At 43.4% G+C, this 14,784-nt stretch overlaps 1 protein-coding gene across 2 annotated transcripts in view; it reads right to left on the minus strand.

Annotated features, from left to right (window-relative positions):
* The window catches only part of LOC136435453 (leucine-rich repeats and immunoglobulin-like domains protein 3), a 50,188-nt gene that overhangs the window by 22,529 nt on the left and 12,875 nt on the right, over window positions 1-14,784 (minus strand). For both annotated transcript variants that reach the window (XM_066428971.1, XM_066428970.1), the window contains exons 3-7: window positions 14,289-14,360; window positions 12,067-12,141; window positions 4,277-4,414; window positions 3,730-3,870; window positions 1,479-1,622 (exon numbers count right to left, since the gene is read on the minus strand). In XM_066428971.1, coding sequence (XP_066285068.1) covers window positions 1,479-1,622; window positions 3,730-3,870; window positions 4,277-4,414; window positions 12,067-12,141; window positions 14,289-14,360 — 570 coding nt within the window. The remainder of the gene's footprint in view (window positions 1-1,478; window positions 1,623-3,729; window positions 3,871-4,276; window positions 4,415-12,066; window positions 12,142-14,288; window positions 14,361-14,784) is intronic.

The following is a 14,784-nucleotide window of genomic DNA, read 5'->3' on the forward strand; positions in this document are numbered from 1 at the left end:
ACACTTTCCAATCTCCAAGATCCATCTACACATTTCATATATCCAGACTTCAGTACCATTAACAATGTAGATACCAACTCATTCCAAATACATGTAGACAAGCTTTCGGCCATGCCACATATGCAGATACAGCTAGAGTATATCTCACTAGATACTAGAATACCTCAAAACACATTATTGGACAAGATTGCTAGTCTTATTACCCAATAAACATTTCCCAGCACCAATTAAATGTGACCTTGGGTCCCAATAAGGCCCTATCACCATGATCCGAGTGTTCTTTACTGTCTAATTTGTGCTCAGGCAGCCATTTATCAGGCTCTTCTGGCATTAATGAGTATTTACGCCACGGAGAGCGCTCCTGGTCTTCACTGGTAAGTACTGTATTAGAGAACCATCTCTTTCCCAGCCACGCGCAAATTGCTTCACATTTACTGCACAGGACTTGAAATAGGTCAAGACCCAAAAATAGAGACTCGGACAAAATGTGCTGCAGAAAGAATAAACATTCCTACAAACTGCCTGCTCTTATGGCTTGTAGGCTAAGCTGTTCTACAGGGATAATCCTCGTTTTCAGGACTACAGTGTGCTGTGACTAAAGCATTGGACACGAGATGGGCCCTACAGGAGCGAAACTCGGGATCTCCAGTTTCGTATCTCTTTTTTCCCATCCTAACCATCTGGTGGAGCCAGCGGTGGCATCAGCATGAACCCACTCATGTTTGCATTCAACATTACTCTCTCATAGACCCAACCAGCTCATTTACACTGCAGAGGATTTTCATCATTGGTCTCACAACAGGGGTTGCTATGCATGGAGTATATATCTCCAAATAACCATTTGGAACCAAAATACTATCAATTCATCTACTTTTGAGGTGGGCTTAATTTTGTGGTAGAAGGGGAAAGGAGATTTTTACAGTGTTTAAAGTTTGAGGTTGAAACAATTCTGTAGTCCAGTAGGAATACAATTGAATGCATCTTCGTACTATCATAAATTCGGGATGGACAAGCCATTGACAAAAAATTCAAAAATTTCAAGATTTATAGTATTTCTAGAGTAAATCTAATTCGACAAAGAAAAGAAAGAGTGCCGGCGACACTATCAATGTGAAGGTGAAGTTTAGATTCAACAACTTCATGGAGAACCATCCCGTCATGTACGACCACAGAATACTGGACCATCCACTTAAAACCCATTGTGACAGTCGATTGAAGAAGAGACAGATAAGGAGCGGTCTAAACTGGAAGAACATTCTACCTGACCGTAAAGTCTACCAGACTAACTACGCCGGCAATAGGGAGAATTTTTGCCAGAGTTTCATTTGCAGGCTCCGGACGAAATGTGATCTTCACCATGGACTGACTCTACTGGCTAATTAGTCCTTTTTCTTTCAAATTCTACGATCCATACGGCCGTAGGAGGGCCTGGTGGAGGCTAATAAAGTCTACTCTACTCTACTCTGTACAATACTTACAGGTGTTGGATGTTGCTGAGACCCCAGAAGGACCCGTCCATCAGGGTGGAGATGTGGTTCCTCCGCAGGCGCAGCACCTGCAGCGACTCCAGACCGTGGAAGCTCAGCCCCTCGATCTTTTTGATACGATTTCTGTTCAGCTCCCTGCAAAAACACACAACAGTTTAGTTAGATAAAAAATACCATCATATTTATACTTGAAAATTAAATATTTCATAGAATTATAAGTTTCTTTTAATCATATTTAGTAGCATTTCTCTTTCATACAATGGACTACAAAAATAAGAAAACAACAGTATTTTCATTATGTCCTTGTCAAGCTTGTTGTGAATACTATGGTGTTTGTTTTTGCTGTTGTCGTGAAATCTAGACAAGCACTGAGGAGAATGAATTCAGTGCAGCCGGAGATTGCCGCTTTGCTCCACAATTTTGTTTCCCAAAACATCCAAAAGAAGCTTATTTTTCTTTCCTAAGGGGATTTAACACCCATTTGAGCTGTTTTTCTGTTTGGGTATTAAGGGCGTGAAAAAATTTCCAAAGGAACTCGAGCGCGCGGCATCAAGTCATGATCCTCAGCTTATTTTTAATAGCTTGCATGATTGCTATGCAACTGATCCAAACTGAAGTATCCTGCCAGACATGTTTTGCATTGTTACAGATTTTCACACGTCTGATATCCTTGCACCTTTTTTTACTTTACTCAAGTCGGGAAGTTTCGGCCGACCAAGTTTCCTGGACGGATTTGTCAGCAAAATATAATCTTCTAAGACTTCCCCTGGTCTGTAGACACAACAACAAAACGGTTGGACTAGACCCCAAACATGGGCTCGTGGGGAGGGCAGGGGACTCAACTTGCACCTGTTTGGTCAGCAGCTACCAAATCGGATCCCATTAATCATCCCCAACTGTAGACATGGCGGGTGATACTTGTCCCTCCTCTTCTGCCAACCCTGGACCTTTCTATCCTTGAACCCAAGATCAATTTGGCAGCTACAGACTCAAAAACACACTTCTAAGAGGGTCCGTGTACACATCTTAAATGTGTCTAGATTTTGTATGTGTCAACTTCAAAATCTTCTCAGAACCCTCCCACGCTTCCTAAATGCCTGTGGGTATGATACATGCTAACTTCTTTTGACCACATTTTTAACTGGTTAGCCAGCATGTGTCTCTCCAAATAAGGTGGCTAACAGATTTTCAACACTTGTTTCTTCCTCAGCATAACCCATAATATCCACCCTCCCAACTGCGGGGTGCCAAACGTATGTTCTTGGCAGGTGCATGTCCAGATTAATATGAAAATCTGTCAATCTCTGAGGATTTGTTGACAAGTGGGATGGCTCCCCGGGCATGGCCACCAGTTTTAGCTATCAGCGCCCTTTATCGTGTTCACTAATTACGATAATTGCTGGGTACAAAAGACTCTGATCCGCCCTAGCCAAACTAGATCTTCCAGTTCAGGAGGCCAGGCCTTATCAAATGTCTCCATTTCATCGCACAATTAGGCATATCAGAAGGTATCAAGACAGTAGTAACTCATCCAGCCCACCCCTGGTCAGCCACATACCAGCTATGGGACCTCAAACGTTTGACACATTCTTGGGACACTGGCCACTGCTGCCATATTAGGTGCAACCTCTTTCAGCCCACCCTGCCCAAAAACCCAGGACATGTGAAACAATATTCCAGCTATGTGCCCGGGTTTATGACACACCAAAAAACTTGAAACTCGTGATGCACGCTCTCCATTTTTGATACGCAACGGTACATTGCGTGCTGTCTACGGTGACAACGTCCCTTTATTTCCAGTGGTACATGACCCTGCTGTAACACCCTGATATTTGAGGAATCTCCTGTTTACTACACCGAGGTATTGCCCCATGTCGAACCATGACAAAGCAGCTCGGATTCAACATACAACAAATAAGTCTAAATGTCAGTACCAAACACAACCGTAACATTTTCAGAAGTTGGCAGAAAGTTGTGGGTGCCTGGAGGCAGGGATTAGCATAGGCAGGATGGCCAAGGCGCACGTTCTCTTTTGGGTGTAAATCTTTCCAAATGCTGGGCCCATGTACACGCGTGACCCCTGTGTGGGCCCAAGCCTATGCCTCGAGGCACACATCCTGCAGGTGTGCATGTTTTCCTTGTCTTGTAAGGAACACAGGATGCCTTTATCTATTTTCATTCCTAGAAACACATCCCATCCCATTCTTTTTGTCTTGGGAGTTAAAAAATGAAGTATACTTACAGGGACTTCAATGACGGGAGTTTGAACATTTTCGGTGGGATTCGGGAGATCCTGTTCTTGTTGAGACGGAGGGTTTCTAAATGTGTCAGGTTGTCAAAGCAGCCTTTTGTCAGACCAGATATCTTGTTGTTGTTCAGATCTCTGTAAAAAAAAAAGAGTGTTAGCGGTAATGAACAATTCAACAAGTCAGAAGCTCACAATAATGGGTCATAAGACATATTCTATTCTGCACAATGTGCACTACAAAGCACTTGAACTAAAAATGCCCAGCCAAAACATTACGTTCCCTTAAGACGATCGAATTCCCCTCATAAAACAAGCTTTAAAGACGTCTGTAGGCTCCCAAAAGGCCTTCTGATAAGAATCTGACAGTTTAGACTTCAACAGTCTGACAAGAATTGTTGTCCACTTATCTAGAATTCACTCCTGTCATGTCTACCCTGCCATCAACCCACCTACCCAAACACCCCCGGGGCATGTCCTGATGGCTAACATGGTGCTAACAAATTGGCTCGAGACTCATATCACATCTTGTGAGGACACTTACAGCGTATAAAGGGGGAGTCCGGTGGGGAAGGTGCCTTGAAGGATGGACGAGATCTTGTTGTGGCTGAGGTAAAGCTGCCGTAGCGACGTGAAGTTGCTCAGAACGCCGGGAGGAAGAGAAGATATCTGGTTGTGTTGTCTGGAAAAATAGAAGACACAATTGTCAGTTACGCAACAACCAACTTTACCTAATTTCATTAACTTGTACAGTGTTGTAACACACCTGCACCCTAGATCCTTTGTTGACAGTGCTCTGTTTGGACAGTGTTTGCCAATCCTCGCCTTGAAGAAACAACCTCCAGTTACAAACTCTACCGACAATACTTTAAGATTATCTGTGACCCTAATACAGCAAAGCTTTCTTGCAAACTACCAAAACATTCAAAATACAGAGATTGGTGCGAGAGGGTACAACAAACAGATTTCACACACAAAAAATTAAACCTTGAGTAATACAATCAATGCAATCTTTCTACATACATTTGCAAGAATATCAAGCTTTGTAAAGGAATGTAACTTCTAGCTTTTTGTCCACTGTATTTATCCCGTACTCATCTTTGTATGAATCATACTTATGTGATGTTCTGTTCCATTAAATATCCGTGAACATCTATCTGAAGAAAAAAGTGCCTAGGTACACATGGTGCTTTTAAACTAAAAAGAAACATCCTTGCCCAGTGCATTAGGGTTCTTTATCTTGTGATCCAACATTCCCTCGGCTCCTTTTATGCACCTCTCTACTGTAAGAGTAAGCCTACGCGGCAAAGCACAATTTACCGATACTTCAAAGGTACGGTGGTAGCGTGGGGAGACTTCTAGGCTCCAGCAAAGAGTCTGGGGTCAGAAATCTAGTGTATCTACTGCCACGGCCATTTTGACAGACAGTCAATAAAACACCCCAGGGCAGTGAAGTCAAAGCGCCATCACAAAAAACCTTTCATTCATCCCTACCTAAGAGCTTTGGCCCCTACCCTATAATCTAACCCTGTGTAACATTAAGTATCATCTTAGCAACAAAGGCAATTTGTTATTCTGTTCAAAAATGGATCGTTCGTAAAAGAAGTCCTATAATCAACTAAAAAAATCGAACATCTACCCATGTTACAGAAATGACTTCAGTCAAGTATCAATATGCCGGTAAATGCAAATGGAAAGGAGTTCTAGACTGTACTGTAAACATGAATAAGATCCTTTCGAGTATAACACAACAAGACATCTTAGTGATGCTTGAATCTCAAGCCTTCATAGAAAACAACTTGGGCCTTTACTAGACTAAGCTGGCATACCCTTCACATAAAGGGAGAACATCTGCTGTCATCCTAGTCCTGTTCCCCCTACACAACACAAATAAACTTGGGTCTGCTTGGCAGACTTTCTCAGTTCTGGTTTCCTGAAAATATTTGCCAGCCATCAAAGGAACCCAAGTCTGAGGTTAATAGCTCACTCGCAGGCTGTGGTTAGATTGTTATGAAGCCAACTGCTCCTTGAGTTCATGGATTTAGAATATTAGAAGCATCCCCCTAAGCCCAGGGTGGGGTTCATGTGGAAACAAAGGGGAGGTGGGCCCTGTGTATTGATTGTAAACGGTTGACAGCAATAGCACAGGTGGTGGGGGATGGCGGCCATCTTGAATCTAACAAGGTGAAAGAGTTTCTCCACTTTATGAATGTCACTTGTTTTCCAACAACTGCCTGTTCCTGTTGTATGTCACGTTTAGCGATGGCGGTTAAAGCTAAAGAGGTACATATCTTTAAATGGGTCTCCTGTGGTGATATCTTAAAGACTGCATGCTCCTTGGAGAGGAGGGTAACTTGAGGAAATGTCCGGTAACCTGAGTGTGGGGTTCTGCACAGGGGTTAGCCCCCAGCCACAACAGTACAAATGAAATAGCCCATTAATAACCAACTCGGTGGGACGTGCTGAAAACAAAAGAACTAAGTGCCTTACAAGGACCCGTGGCCTTTCTATCCCCTATGTACTGACAGGTCACTGCTTCAGAGCCGCCAACCACAACCCAGTCTTTCCGCACGCCTAAATCCACCGACTTCTACACGCTGCTTCGCCCCGTGAAGGATTCCGTTTCTACTAAATCCTTATTGCGGAAATATCAGATTCCGCCTCCAGCTGCTGTTTTCGCCAAACATCTATACAAACATTTGCCAAGGTCGAACAAAAGCCAATCTTTCAACAGTTTTCATTCATTTTCGCATCTAAAACACTAAACATCGATGTCAAACACCCCATCTGTTGAGCACAGCTTCGGTTTATTTTCTGTAAGTCGTACATTTCTGTAGTTGACATGAAAAGCTGGACACCAGGGGCCTAGTATGTCCCCCCCCTGGCCACATTTCAGGTCAGGGAAGTGTCCATGAGATGTCTGGCTGTGTTTAGCAGGGCCTTGTTTACCCTGTATCAGTTTGCCACCCTGGTAATCCCAGGCCTTCCTCCACATCAAATCTTCCTGAGCAAAGTAGTTTTGCATGTGTGAAGAAGCTATACTTAGAGAAGCAAATCCACTACGCCGGAGTACTAACTGTTGGCTTGATATTTTTCACTTTCTCTAAGCCTGAAAAATCCTCCAATTGATCGTAATAGAATTACATGTACATGTTTATTTTCTCACATATACATATTTATTACATATAATGGCTTACGTGTCTAAAGAGATAGCTCAGAAGCAGTGTTCCCGCCAGGCATACCTCAGTGCGTCTTTGGACGCACTTTTTTTGGAAAAGACGCACTCTGCTGGGCTGAGTGCGTCCAAACAAAATTTTGAAGGGAGGCTAATTTCTGTCACAAGTGGAACTAGAATCTTAGAACAACCGCTCATTTAGTGAGAAAGAAGCCTACGATGTACTCCCAGGGCTCTCTGTTACGCATTGTTAGCAGTCCAGGGCCAGGGGCGGAGCACCGCACGCCTTAAAAACATCAAACTCACGCCGGGCGGCCCTGGCCCCGGTGAGACACGCCCCTGTAAGCTCTAAGATCCGAAGTTCAGTGAAGTGCCGACGGTCCTACGGCCGCGGGGCCAGTACACAATATTCACTCGAACAAGGAGCGCCTCTAAATATCGTGTTGTTGCCCTCATTGTACTTTTTTAATGACAGTCATACAGATATTTGCGGCTCTATTAGTATTTTACAAGCCGTTTATATCTTGGTCATGAACTGGGACGAGCTCAGGCGAAAGGTTCGCGCCAAACATGATCATGAAACGCCTGAAGGATGACAGCATCACAACGTAACAAAGCACACGGCAAGCACATCGATACATGAAAAAAATTATGTATGTCCCGGAAACTAATACAATTCACTAAAATCACACCCAACTTCTTGTAATCCTTCGATTTTATATAGAGAAATGTCATTGTGTTTATCAACTTACAATGTGATCGTGATTTCCCTCTTTTACGGTTGGATGCGGTGAACACACCTCAGTGCAGCCATCTTGTCAAAAGTTGTGTCGCGATTTCGTTCAATTTGCTATTGGAAAGTTGACGCAAAGACCTGATCTCTGGTTCGCAGTATGACTGCACGAGTATGAGCATAGTTTTACATACATCTAGGAAAAAAAGAATGCTACGTACAGGATGAAGAAAGCATGGAGAGTCGTCACTGGGAGCCGAAGCACGCACGGCTTTTCTGTAGAGACACAGCTTTCTTTTCCATGGCTGTCGCCTGTAGGACTGTTTGCCTTGCAGCTACGATTTTGCCACTGGATGATCATTGATTTTCTAGGATCGACCCAACATTGAACCAGCCTGGATGTCATGTTCACTTTTGTAACGGTAATTTATGCTTCTTTGACCGACAAATGGATTCTATACTTATCGCATATCGTCCGATAATCAACTAGTTTCGTACTCGGTAACGTTACGAACGTTATGTTTTTTAATAAACTACGGCCTGCTTGTGAAAATTACTTGTAAGCTCATGTTTACTTACCTTTTCCTGTTAGTAACGTTCACGAGAACTACCGGTGTTAGTGACATAAAAACGAACTCTCCGGTCGAGAACAAACGATCGAACATAAAATGAAAACTGATAGCCGGTTTTATCAAACTAATCAAAGACTTAAATAGTATTTTCCATGCTCATTATCAAACTTGGTCGGTATCCACGTACCTCAAAACACGAATATAGAAGTAAAACAATGTGTTAGAAGTAAACAACAACGGGTGACAACATAATCTACCGATTTCCTGCGTTTTGAAAAGCACATTTTTGGGTCGTTCTCGTTAGCACTGCCACCGATAATGACAATGGCGGCGGTAAAAGGGACCACTGACAACCACTCTCAATCGCATGATTTGTCTCTCAAAATGCGGGAGATTGCGTTTCTGAAGGCTTGAAGATCCAAAATTTCCCGGGGGAGAATCCCCCCGGACCCCCCTAAATTGCGACCGCCTTCGGCGGTCGGGTCGCGCCTTCGGCGCTCCCCCCCCCCCATATTGTATTTTGGTGGACGCACTCTTAACCTGGGCTGGCGGGAACGCTGCTCAGAAGTTTCAGAAAGTTGCAGATGTTCGATTGGGGAAATCAAGTTGAGATTGACAAGAAGCTGATTGGACAAGCATAGCTGAGTGACAGCCATCAAACATGCAAGTGACCCATGCACAGATGGGGGATCAGGCAGTTCCTGAGATGGCATCCCTAGGTACAGCAACAACACTTGATGAGAAACTCAGGCCGCAGGCTCATATGCAGGGCTGTCTCCAGCTTTAAATTCTTTTCCATACCACTCTTTGTTTGGGAGCCCATGATATCAATTTTCATTGTTAAATCTGTCATTTCAAGTTGATTCAAGCTTACAAAAATACATTTTCATCAATACCATGCTATAAAGCTCAGATTTTTTATGGACGATGTCAAATTTTTGTCTGTCCGAACAGGAAGATTTCCGTCCTGGGACAGAGGGAAGGGTCCTAGAGACAGCCCTGCTCAAATGAGAGAGAACTAGCCAACTGGAACAACTTTATGGGCCATGGGAGGAGACAAACTCTTCCTGCATAAGCTGGAGTAGACTACTTTTATGGACTAACCTATTACAAACCTATCATTACCCATCAGTCTAAACAAACTTGCTCATAAAAGAATTTACCCCTAATAGAAGGCCCAGCCCAGCCAGGGCCTAATTCAATAAACACCTGTCACATACAAGGACCATAAACAACCTTGTCTAGTTTCCTGCTTGTTTTGCATGTCACTCAAATGTGTGATGGAAAAGTGCCAAATGCAAATTTGATGAGCCTTGCAGATGGGACATATGTAGACAACAGACAAGCACATTCTATTAGAACATCACTGGTATAGAATGTCCTAACAGAAAAATGAACTAGTGTGGATGTTGGTTATTAACGAAACCAAAGGATAGATTTTGCCTACTTTTGTGTTGCTATCAATTTGTCAGGAGTCCATTTTACAAAAGCGCTGAGATAACATTCTGACTTTCAATGTCATTTTTTACTTCAATACCCATTTCTTCCCATCATAAAGGTCGTAATCACTCGAATTTGCTAACAAAAAGACGTGATCCAAAAAGTTAAGTCAGTGTGCCAAAGGTTAAAGACCCACTGTAGTACATGTTCAAGTTGAACAGGCCCTTATCTACATGTTCTCTTTCTGGCAAGGAGGGGCTGTTCTGTTTCAAGTGTGTCAGCATTGCGCTCTCAAGAGGTCCTGACCATTATTTTCCTGTTGAAGCACCCACGGCACACAATCACTCTCCGACAGGGCAAACGCCAACAGGAACACACAAACAGCTCTCTGTCCGACATTTCCACGCGGACGCGTTATCTCTGTCCAAATTCGCAACAACAACGGGAAGCGGCACGTTAAGTTCCCTTGACGGACAAATCCGGCCGCCGCGTTGTTCCTTCCTCCACAACTTGAATCTTTCTTCTGCAGATCTACATCGTTTGTCATGCATATTTCCTGTGTGGGACATAGGCAGGAAGATCTACCCTGCCTCCTGACATCTGTTTCCCTGCTACAACTGTGAACTTGTCCAAGTTCACACACATGTCTGCGCCTCTAGAATCCTCCAAACCCATTCCAGACATACGGTCACAAAAGCTTATCTATATTTGCAAGCGTTGTGGTCAACTGGAGAAGATGCTCTTAATTTTTCGAATCCTTAAAAGACCACAACTTGTTTTTTCTTTTTTTTAAGATGCGTCAAGGGGGGCACTGGTTTGGTATGCTGTTTGACTCACCCTCTGGTTCACCCCTGCATACTATAATGCACAGGAGGATTGGTCGGCATTCTCTAGCATGTAGTCAGGGCTCATCCCAACAAATTGGGAGATGACAACTGCAGCCACAACCAGCCACCCAGTTTAAATCCTACCCACAGGTAAAGAAGCCACACTTCTTCCAAGGACGACAGATACCAACCAATCCCTTCTCTCCGCAATTAGTCGGCGGCGGGTCGCCGGTGTCACTGTCAAGGCACGCGGGTCAAGGGTAGCAGGGGGTTTTACGGATATCTCAACGAGCGGAGGGATCAGCTATTTAGTGCCAACTTTAATCAGTAACTTTTACTCTGCCTCGTACCAAATGGTGCTCCCCTACAGAGAGCTCTGCAAGGTTTATTCCAAACAAAAGGTCAAGCTTGGAGCCTATGGAGAAGACAGCGCTTTAGCTTCACTGCACCAATTCTATTCACCCAGCACTACGTTTCCCCACTTCAGCCTGCTTTTTACCAAAATTACTGAACTGAAAAAAATTAGATAAGTATAATCCATTTGTGCACACGCACATAGGTCCTGGTGGACCTAATCACTGTAATATATACAACTGGCAGGAAGTGTTGGAGATCAGATTTACAGGCCTCACAGGACCGGCTTTGGTTATGAACTAGGAACACTGCAGTCCCCCTTGGTACATCAAATGATGCATACAAAGACACTAATCTACGACTGAATGAGATTTACAACACTGGAGGGGTGACCGTGGCTTCCAAACCCAAAAAGATCAGTCCCACAGAGAGTTGCACCCAGAGTGCAACAGGCATTCCAAGGAGGGCTGTCGTAATTCCCCACTCTTGTCATGTTTGTAGAGTCACGAGTTCAATTTCGGCGATGGTACATGAAAGCTCAACTGCTGACTCTCGAGCGCTCTGATATCCGGCAGAAATGTCTGCCCTAAAGAATTAATGGTCACCGTTTGACTTCAGTTAAGAGTGACATCTTACTGCAAGCACCTCCAGTAAAAACAAAGGTGCTACAGTACCATTCCAACTCCCTGAGTTCTCTCAAAGGTCTTTTTGCTTGACGCGATGCAACTGTTTACAACTTCACAGTCTAGTAAGTCCACTTTTCTGTGTAAAAACATTTGAAGTCTTAGCCAGATCCAAAAGATCATGACCCCCTGGGTTCCTTGAGATGTGCCTGATGATTGATGGCCCTAGTTTTTGCAGGTGGTCAGCACCAAGCTCCCCTAGCTACCGCTCCCTGCTGAGCTGTACTGGAATGTCTGAGAGCATCACTATAGTGGACTATCCTGAGGGAATTCTGCTATGAAGTGGTGCATAAAAGGTGAATTTATCACATGCCACTGGGCATCAAGGCTGGATGGCTACTGTTTAGACTGTCTAGTTGATGTATTGTGCTGTCAAATATATACATTTTAGGCACAAGTTACATCTGGAAATAACATACCAGATGGTCATTTTCAATATCTGCTACCAACTCCTTGATGCTAAATAAATCATTAGTTATATAAAGGTACTCCAAAGTGCGTACTCTTACATTAGCCTATTCTTTAATAATGTATGTTATGCAATACTCACAGGCTAAGAACAGTGAGGTTCGGGGCGAAGGCGCCGACATTCAGGAATTCCGTCAGATGATTGTGGTCAATTTTCCTGTAAAAGAAAATTCAAAAAAGTGCATTCAGCATCGTCACCGCATTCAAAATCTTTTGTTATATCTTAAACATACCTTTCATCATTGTTCTTAATGGTCAGACAAGTGTCTAACCTGTGATCGATGACTTTGCCATCCTGCTTCATAACTCACCTTTAGAATATATGGAAACGTAAGGTCAAAAGCTATGAAAATTTAATGGCAATGCCAAGGACTGTGAAATATTCGTGAAGGCAGGTTTTGTTCAGAGAGGAGACACAATGTCAGACGGTAACATTGACTGATATCAATGCATAAATGAAAAGACATAGACTTTAAGATCATTCCTGGTAAGTGTTCACATAACCAGGCATGACAACAACATATAAAACACCATACATATATGTCTCCTGCGAAAGTAGCTACATATATTTTAAGACAAACCAAAAATGGACATAATTTTTTTTCTGTAGCCTTCACGTATGCATCTATTGTTAGCTATAAAATGGTGTAACTAGGAAAGGATAGCAAAGATGCCAGCAAAAGTGTTTTTTTCCTGTCCTTCAGAATTCGAGTAAAAAAAATATAGGAGGCATTCGCTGACCACAGGCAATTCCCCAAATACCCTGAAGTGCGACTGCGGAAATTAGTGGTCATTTGGCCACCTGTTCCCTGGCCCTGGTGCCAGGCACCCTGACGCCTCTAGGATACCCACAATATTGGAAACTTGTCCAAATGGCTGACATCGCGCAATTCTTCCTAAATTACCCTCGGCAAAATTGGACGATTTAGAATGTGGTTCAGATAGCCAATCGATAGCGGGCAGTCCAATCCTTGACTTGACCACTCGGTGTGACCCCGTCTGGACGGCCAAGGAGGACGTGAAATATAGCCTGGAAAGAAGCTTTCAGGCCCGCTTTACAAAGCTCCCGGGCACTCCATCCTGGTGGGGCCATAAGCCTATATCAGTATGTATTACCCCCTTGATTGGGATATGATTGCCTTACAGAGGAGCCCACTCTTGGCGAGACTCCCGTCCATACATACCAAGTAATGGGTAAGACATCAGGGAGTCATTAAATGATCCCGGCGTCCAATAATCAGGAAATAAAAGATGCGCAGCCATGCTGGCATCAGAATCCAGTGGACCCAGCGAATAAAGGCCTGGAACAGTTTTCTCTGCAGATAGCGGCATCTCGGTCTAAATTTTCTACATTATTAGCCTTGCAAAGTTTCCATAATTTCAAATGTTGAATTTTTCGAAGAAGAAATTCAGATCATATAATACAGATATATTACCGGCGACCAAATAAAACTGATTAATTCCAATAAATCATATTTTGATCAATGTTGTTCTAAAACATTCCAACAGCCCATTTTGGATGTATACCATAAATGCGAAATAACGATCACTAAATATTGTAATACAAACCAATATTGGGTATGACCGAGCTTAAGCCTAGATTAAATGCCCTTTATCTTCCCACCAAGACCTTGTTCAGAGGATCATTTCGCAACCCTTCTTTTGACCCCTGACCCCTCCTCCATTGCAAGCCATTCTGCCGCTCACCCCAATCACACGGCTGGCGTGCTCGCCTTCTGAACGGGTAGCGGTGGTGGTAAATCGGGAACCCAATCCATAAAACGGGATGTCACCCCTGGGTCCACCTAATGACCCGCCATCGAGAGGAAAATACTTCCGAGAACGGAAGGATAGGGAACTAACGGTAAAAAACGTTCTGAGCCGCGTGAAGTGTGGTCAGGACATAGGGTCAGTGTACTGGGGCAGAAAGGATCACACCGCCTACCATGCCTCTTTCCACAAGCTACTTTGTAAGCACCAAACGAACTAGATTCCATTTTGGGATACACTAACCGCTCACCGGGATATGTTTTCCGGATATGCATTTGGTCCTGGTCTTAAGATTGAAAGGGATAGAAGAAAAAAGATGGTATTTTTCAGTCCCCCGTTTCCTCTCCTACGCTTGGACTAGCCCGCTGCACCCTGAACTTTAAAAACGCAATAACATCTGTCATTTTCTTTTACGATGTAACCGAAACCTTGTACGCATTTGATGAATAACCTGCTCGCATCACGGATCAATCAAACGCACCGCAGTGGATACAAAGGTAGGTAAGGAAGTAATGATGAAAGTGAGCTACTTACAATTCTCGCAGTCCCTTGAGATCTCGGAACACACTGGCATTTAGTATTCTCAACTGGTTATTGCTCAGATCTCTGTGAAATGGGAAGAAAAGAAGAGAAAGAAAAAAACAGGTCAGCCATGATGGATTACCCCAGGATGGGAATCTCACATAAATTAGCATTTCTTCCCTAGCGCGTCGTAAAAAGGTAATGCCTCAGGGGTAATAAAGCCCCATGACTGATGAGGGGACAGCTGACAGTGATAGATATCGTAGCCGGTAAAACCCCGCCCTTTTCCACCTTCCAGCATATTGACTGAACAACCAACTCAATGTCAAAGAGGTTACACTGAACATGCTGTTTTATAACAAACATCAATCTTAAGATAAATCACATCATCAACATGATACGCATTTCCCACATTTACGCAAAACACAATTATAATATAATATAGATATAATTTCAACAACACAATGTAAAAGTAGATATCCTATAGATATAGACAAACAACATAACA

The sequence above is a fragment of the Branchiostoma lanceolatum genome, chromosome 5, assembly GCF_035083965.1.
Source record: "Branchiostoma lanceolatum isolate klBraLanc5 chromosome 5, klBraLanc5.hap2, whole genome shotgun sequence".
Classification (NCBI taxonomy): Eukaryota; Metazoa; Chordata; class Leptocardii; order Amphioxiformes; family Branchiostomatidae; genus Branchiostoma; species Branchiostoma lanceolatum.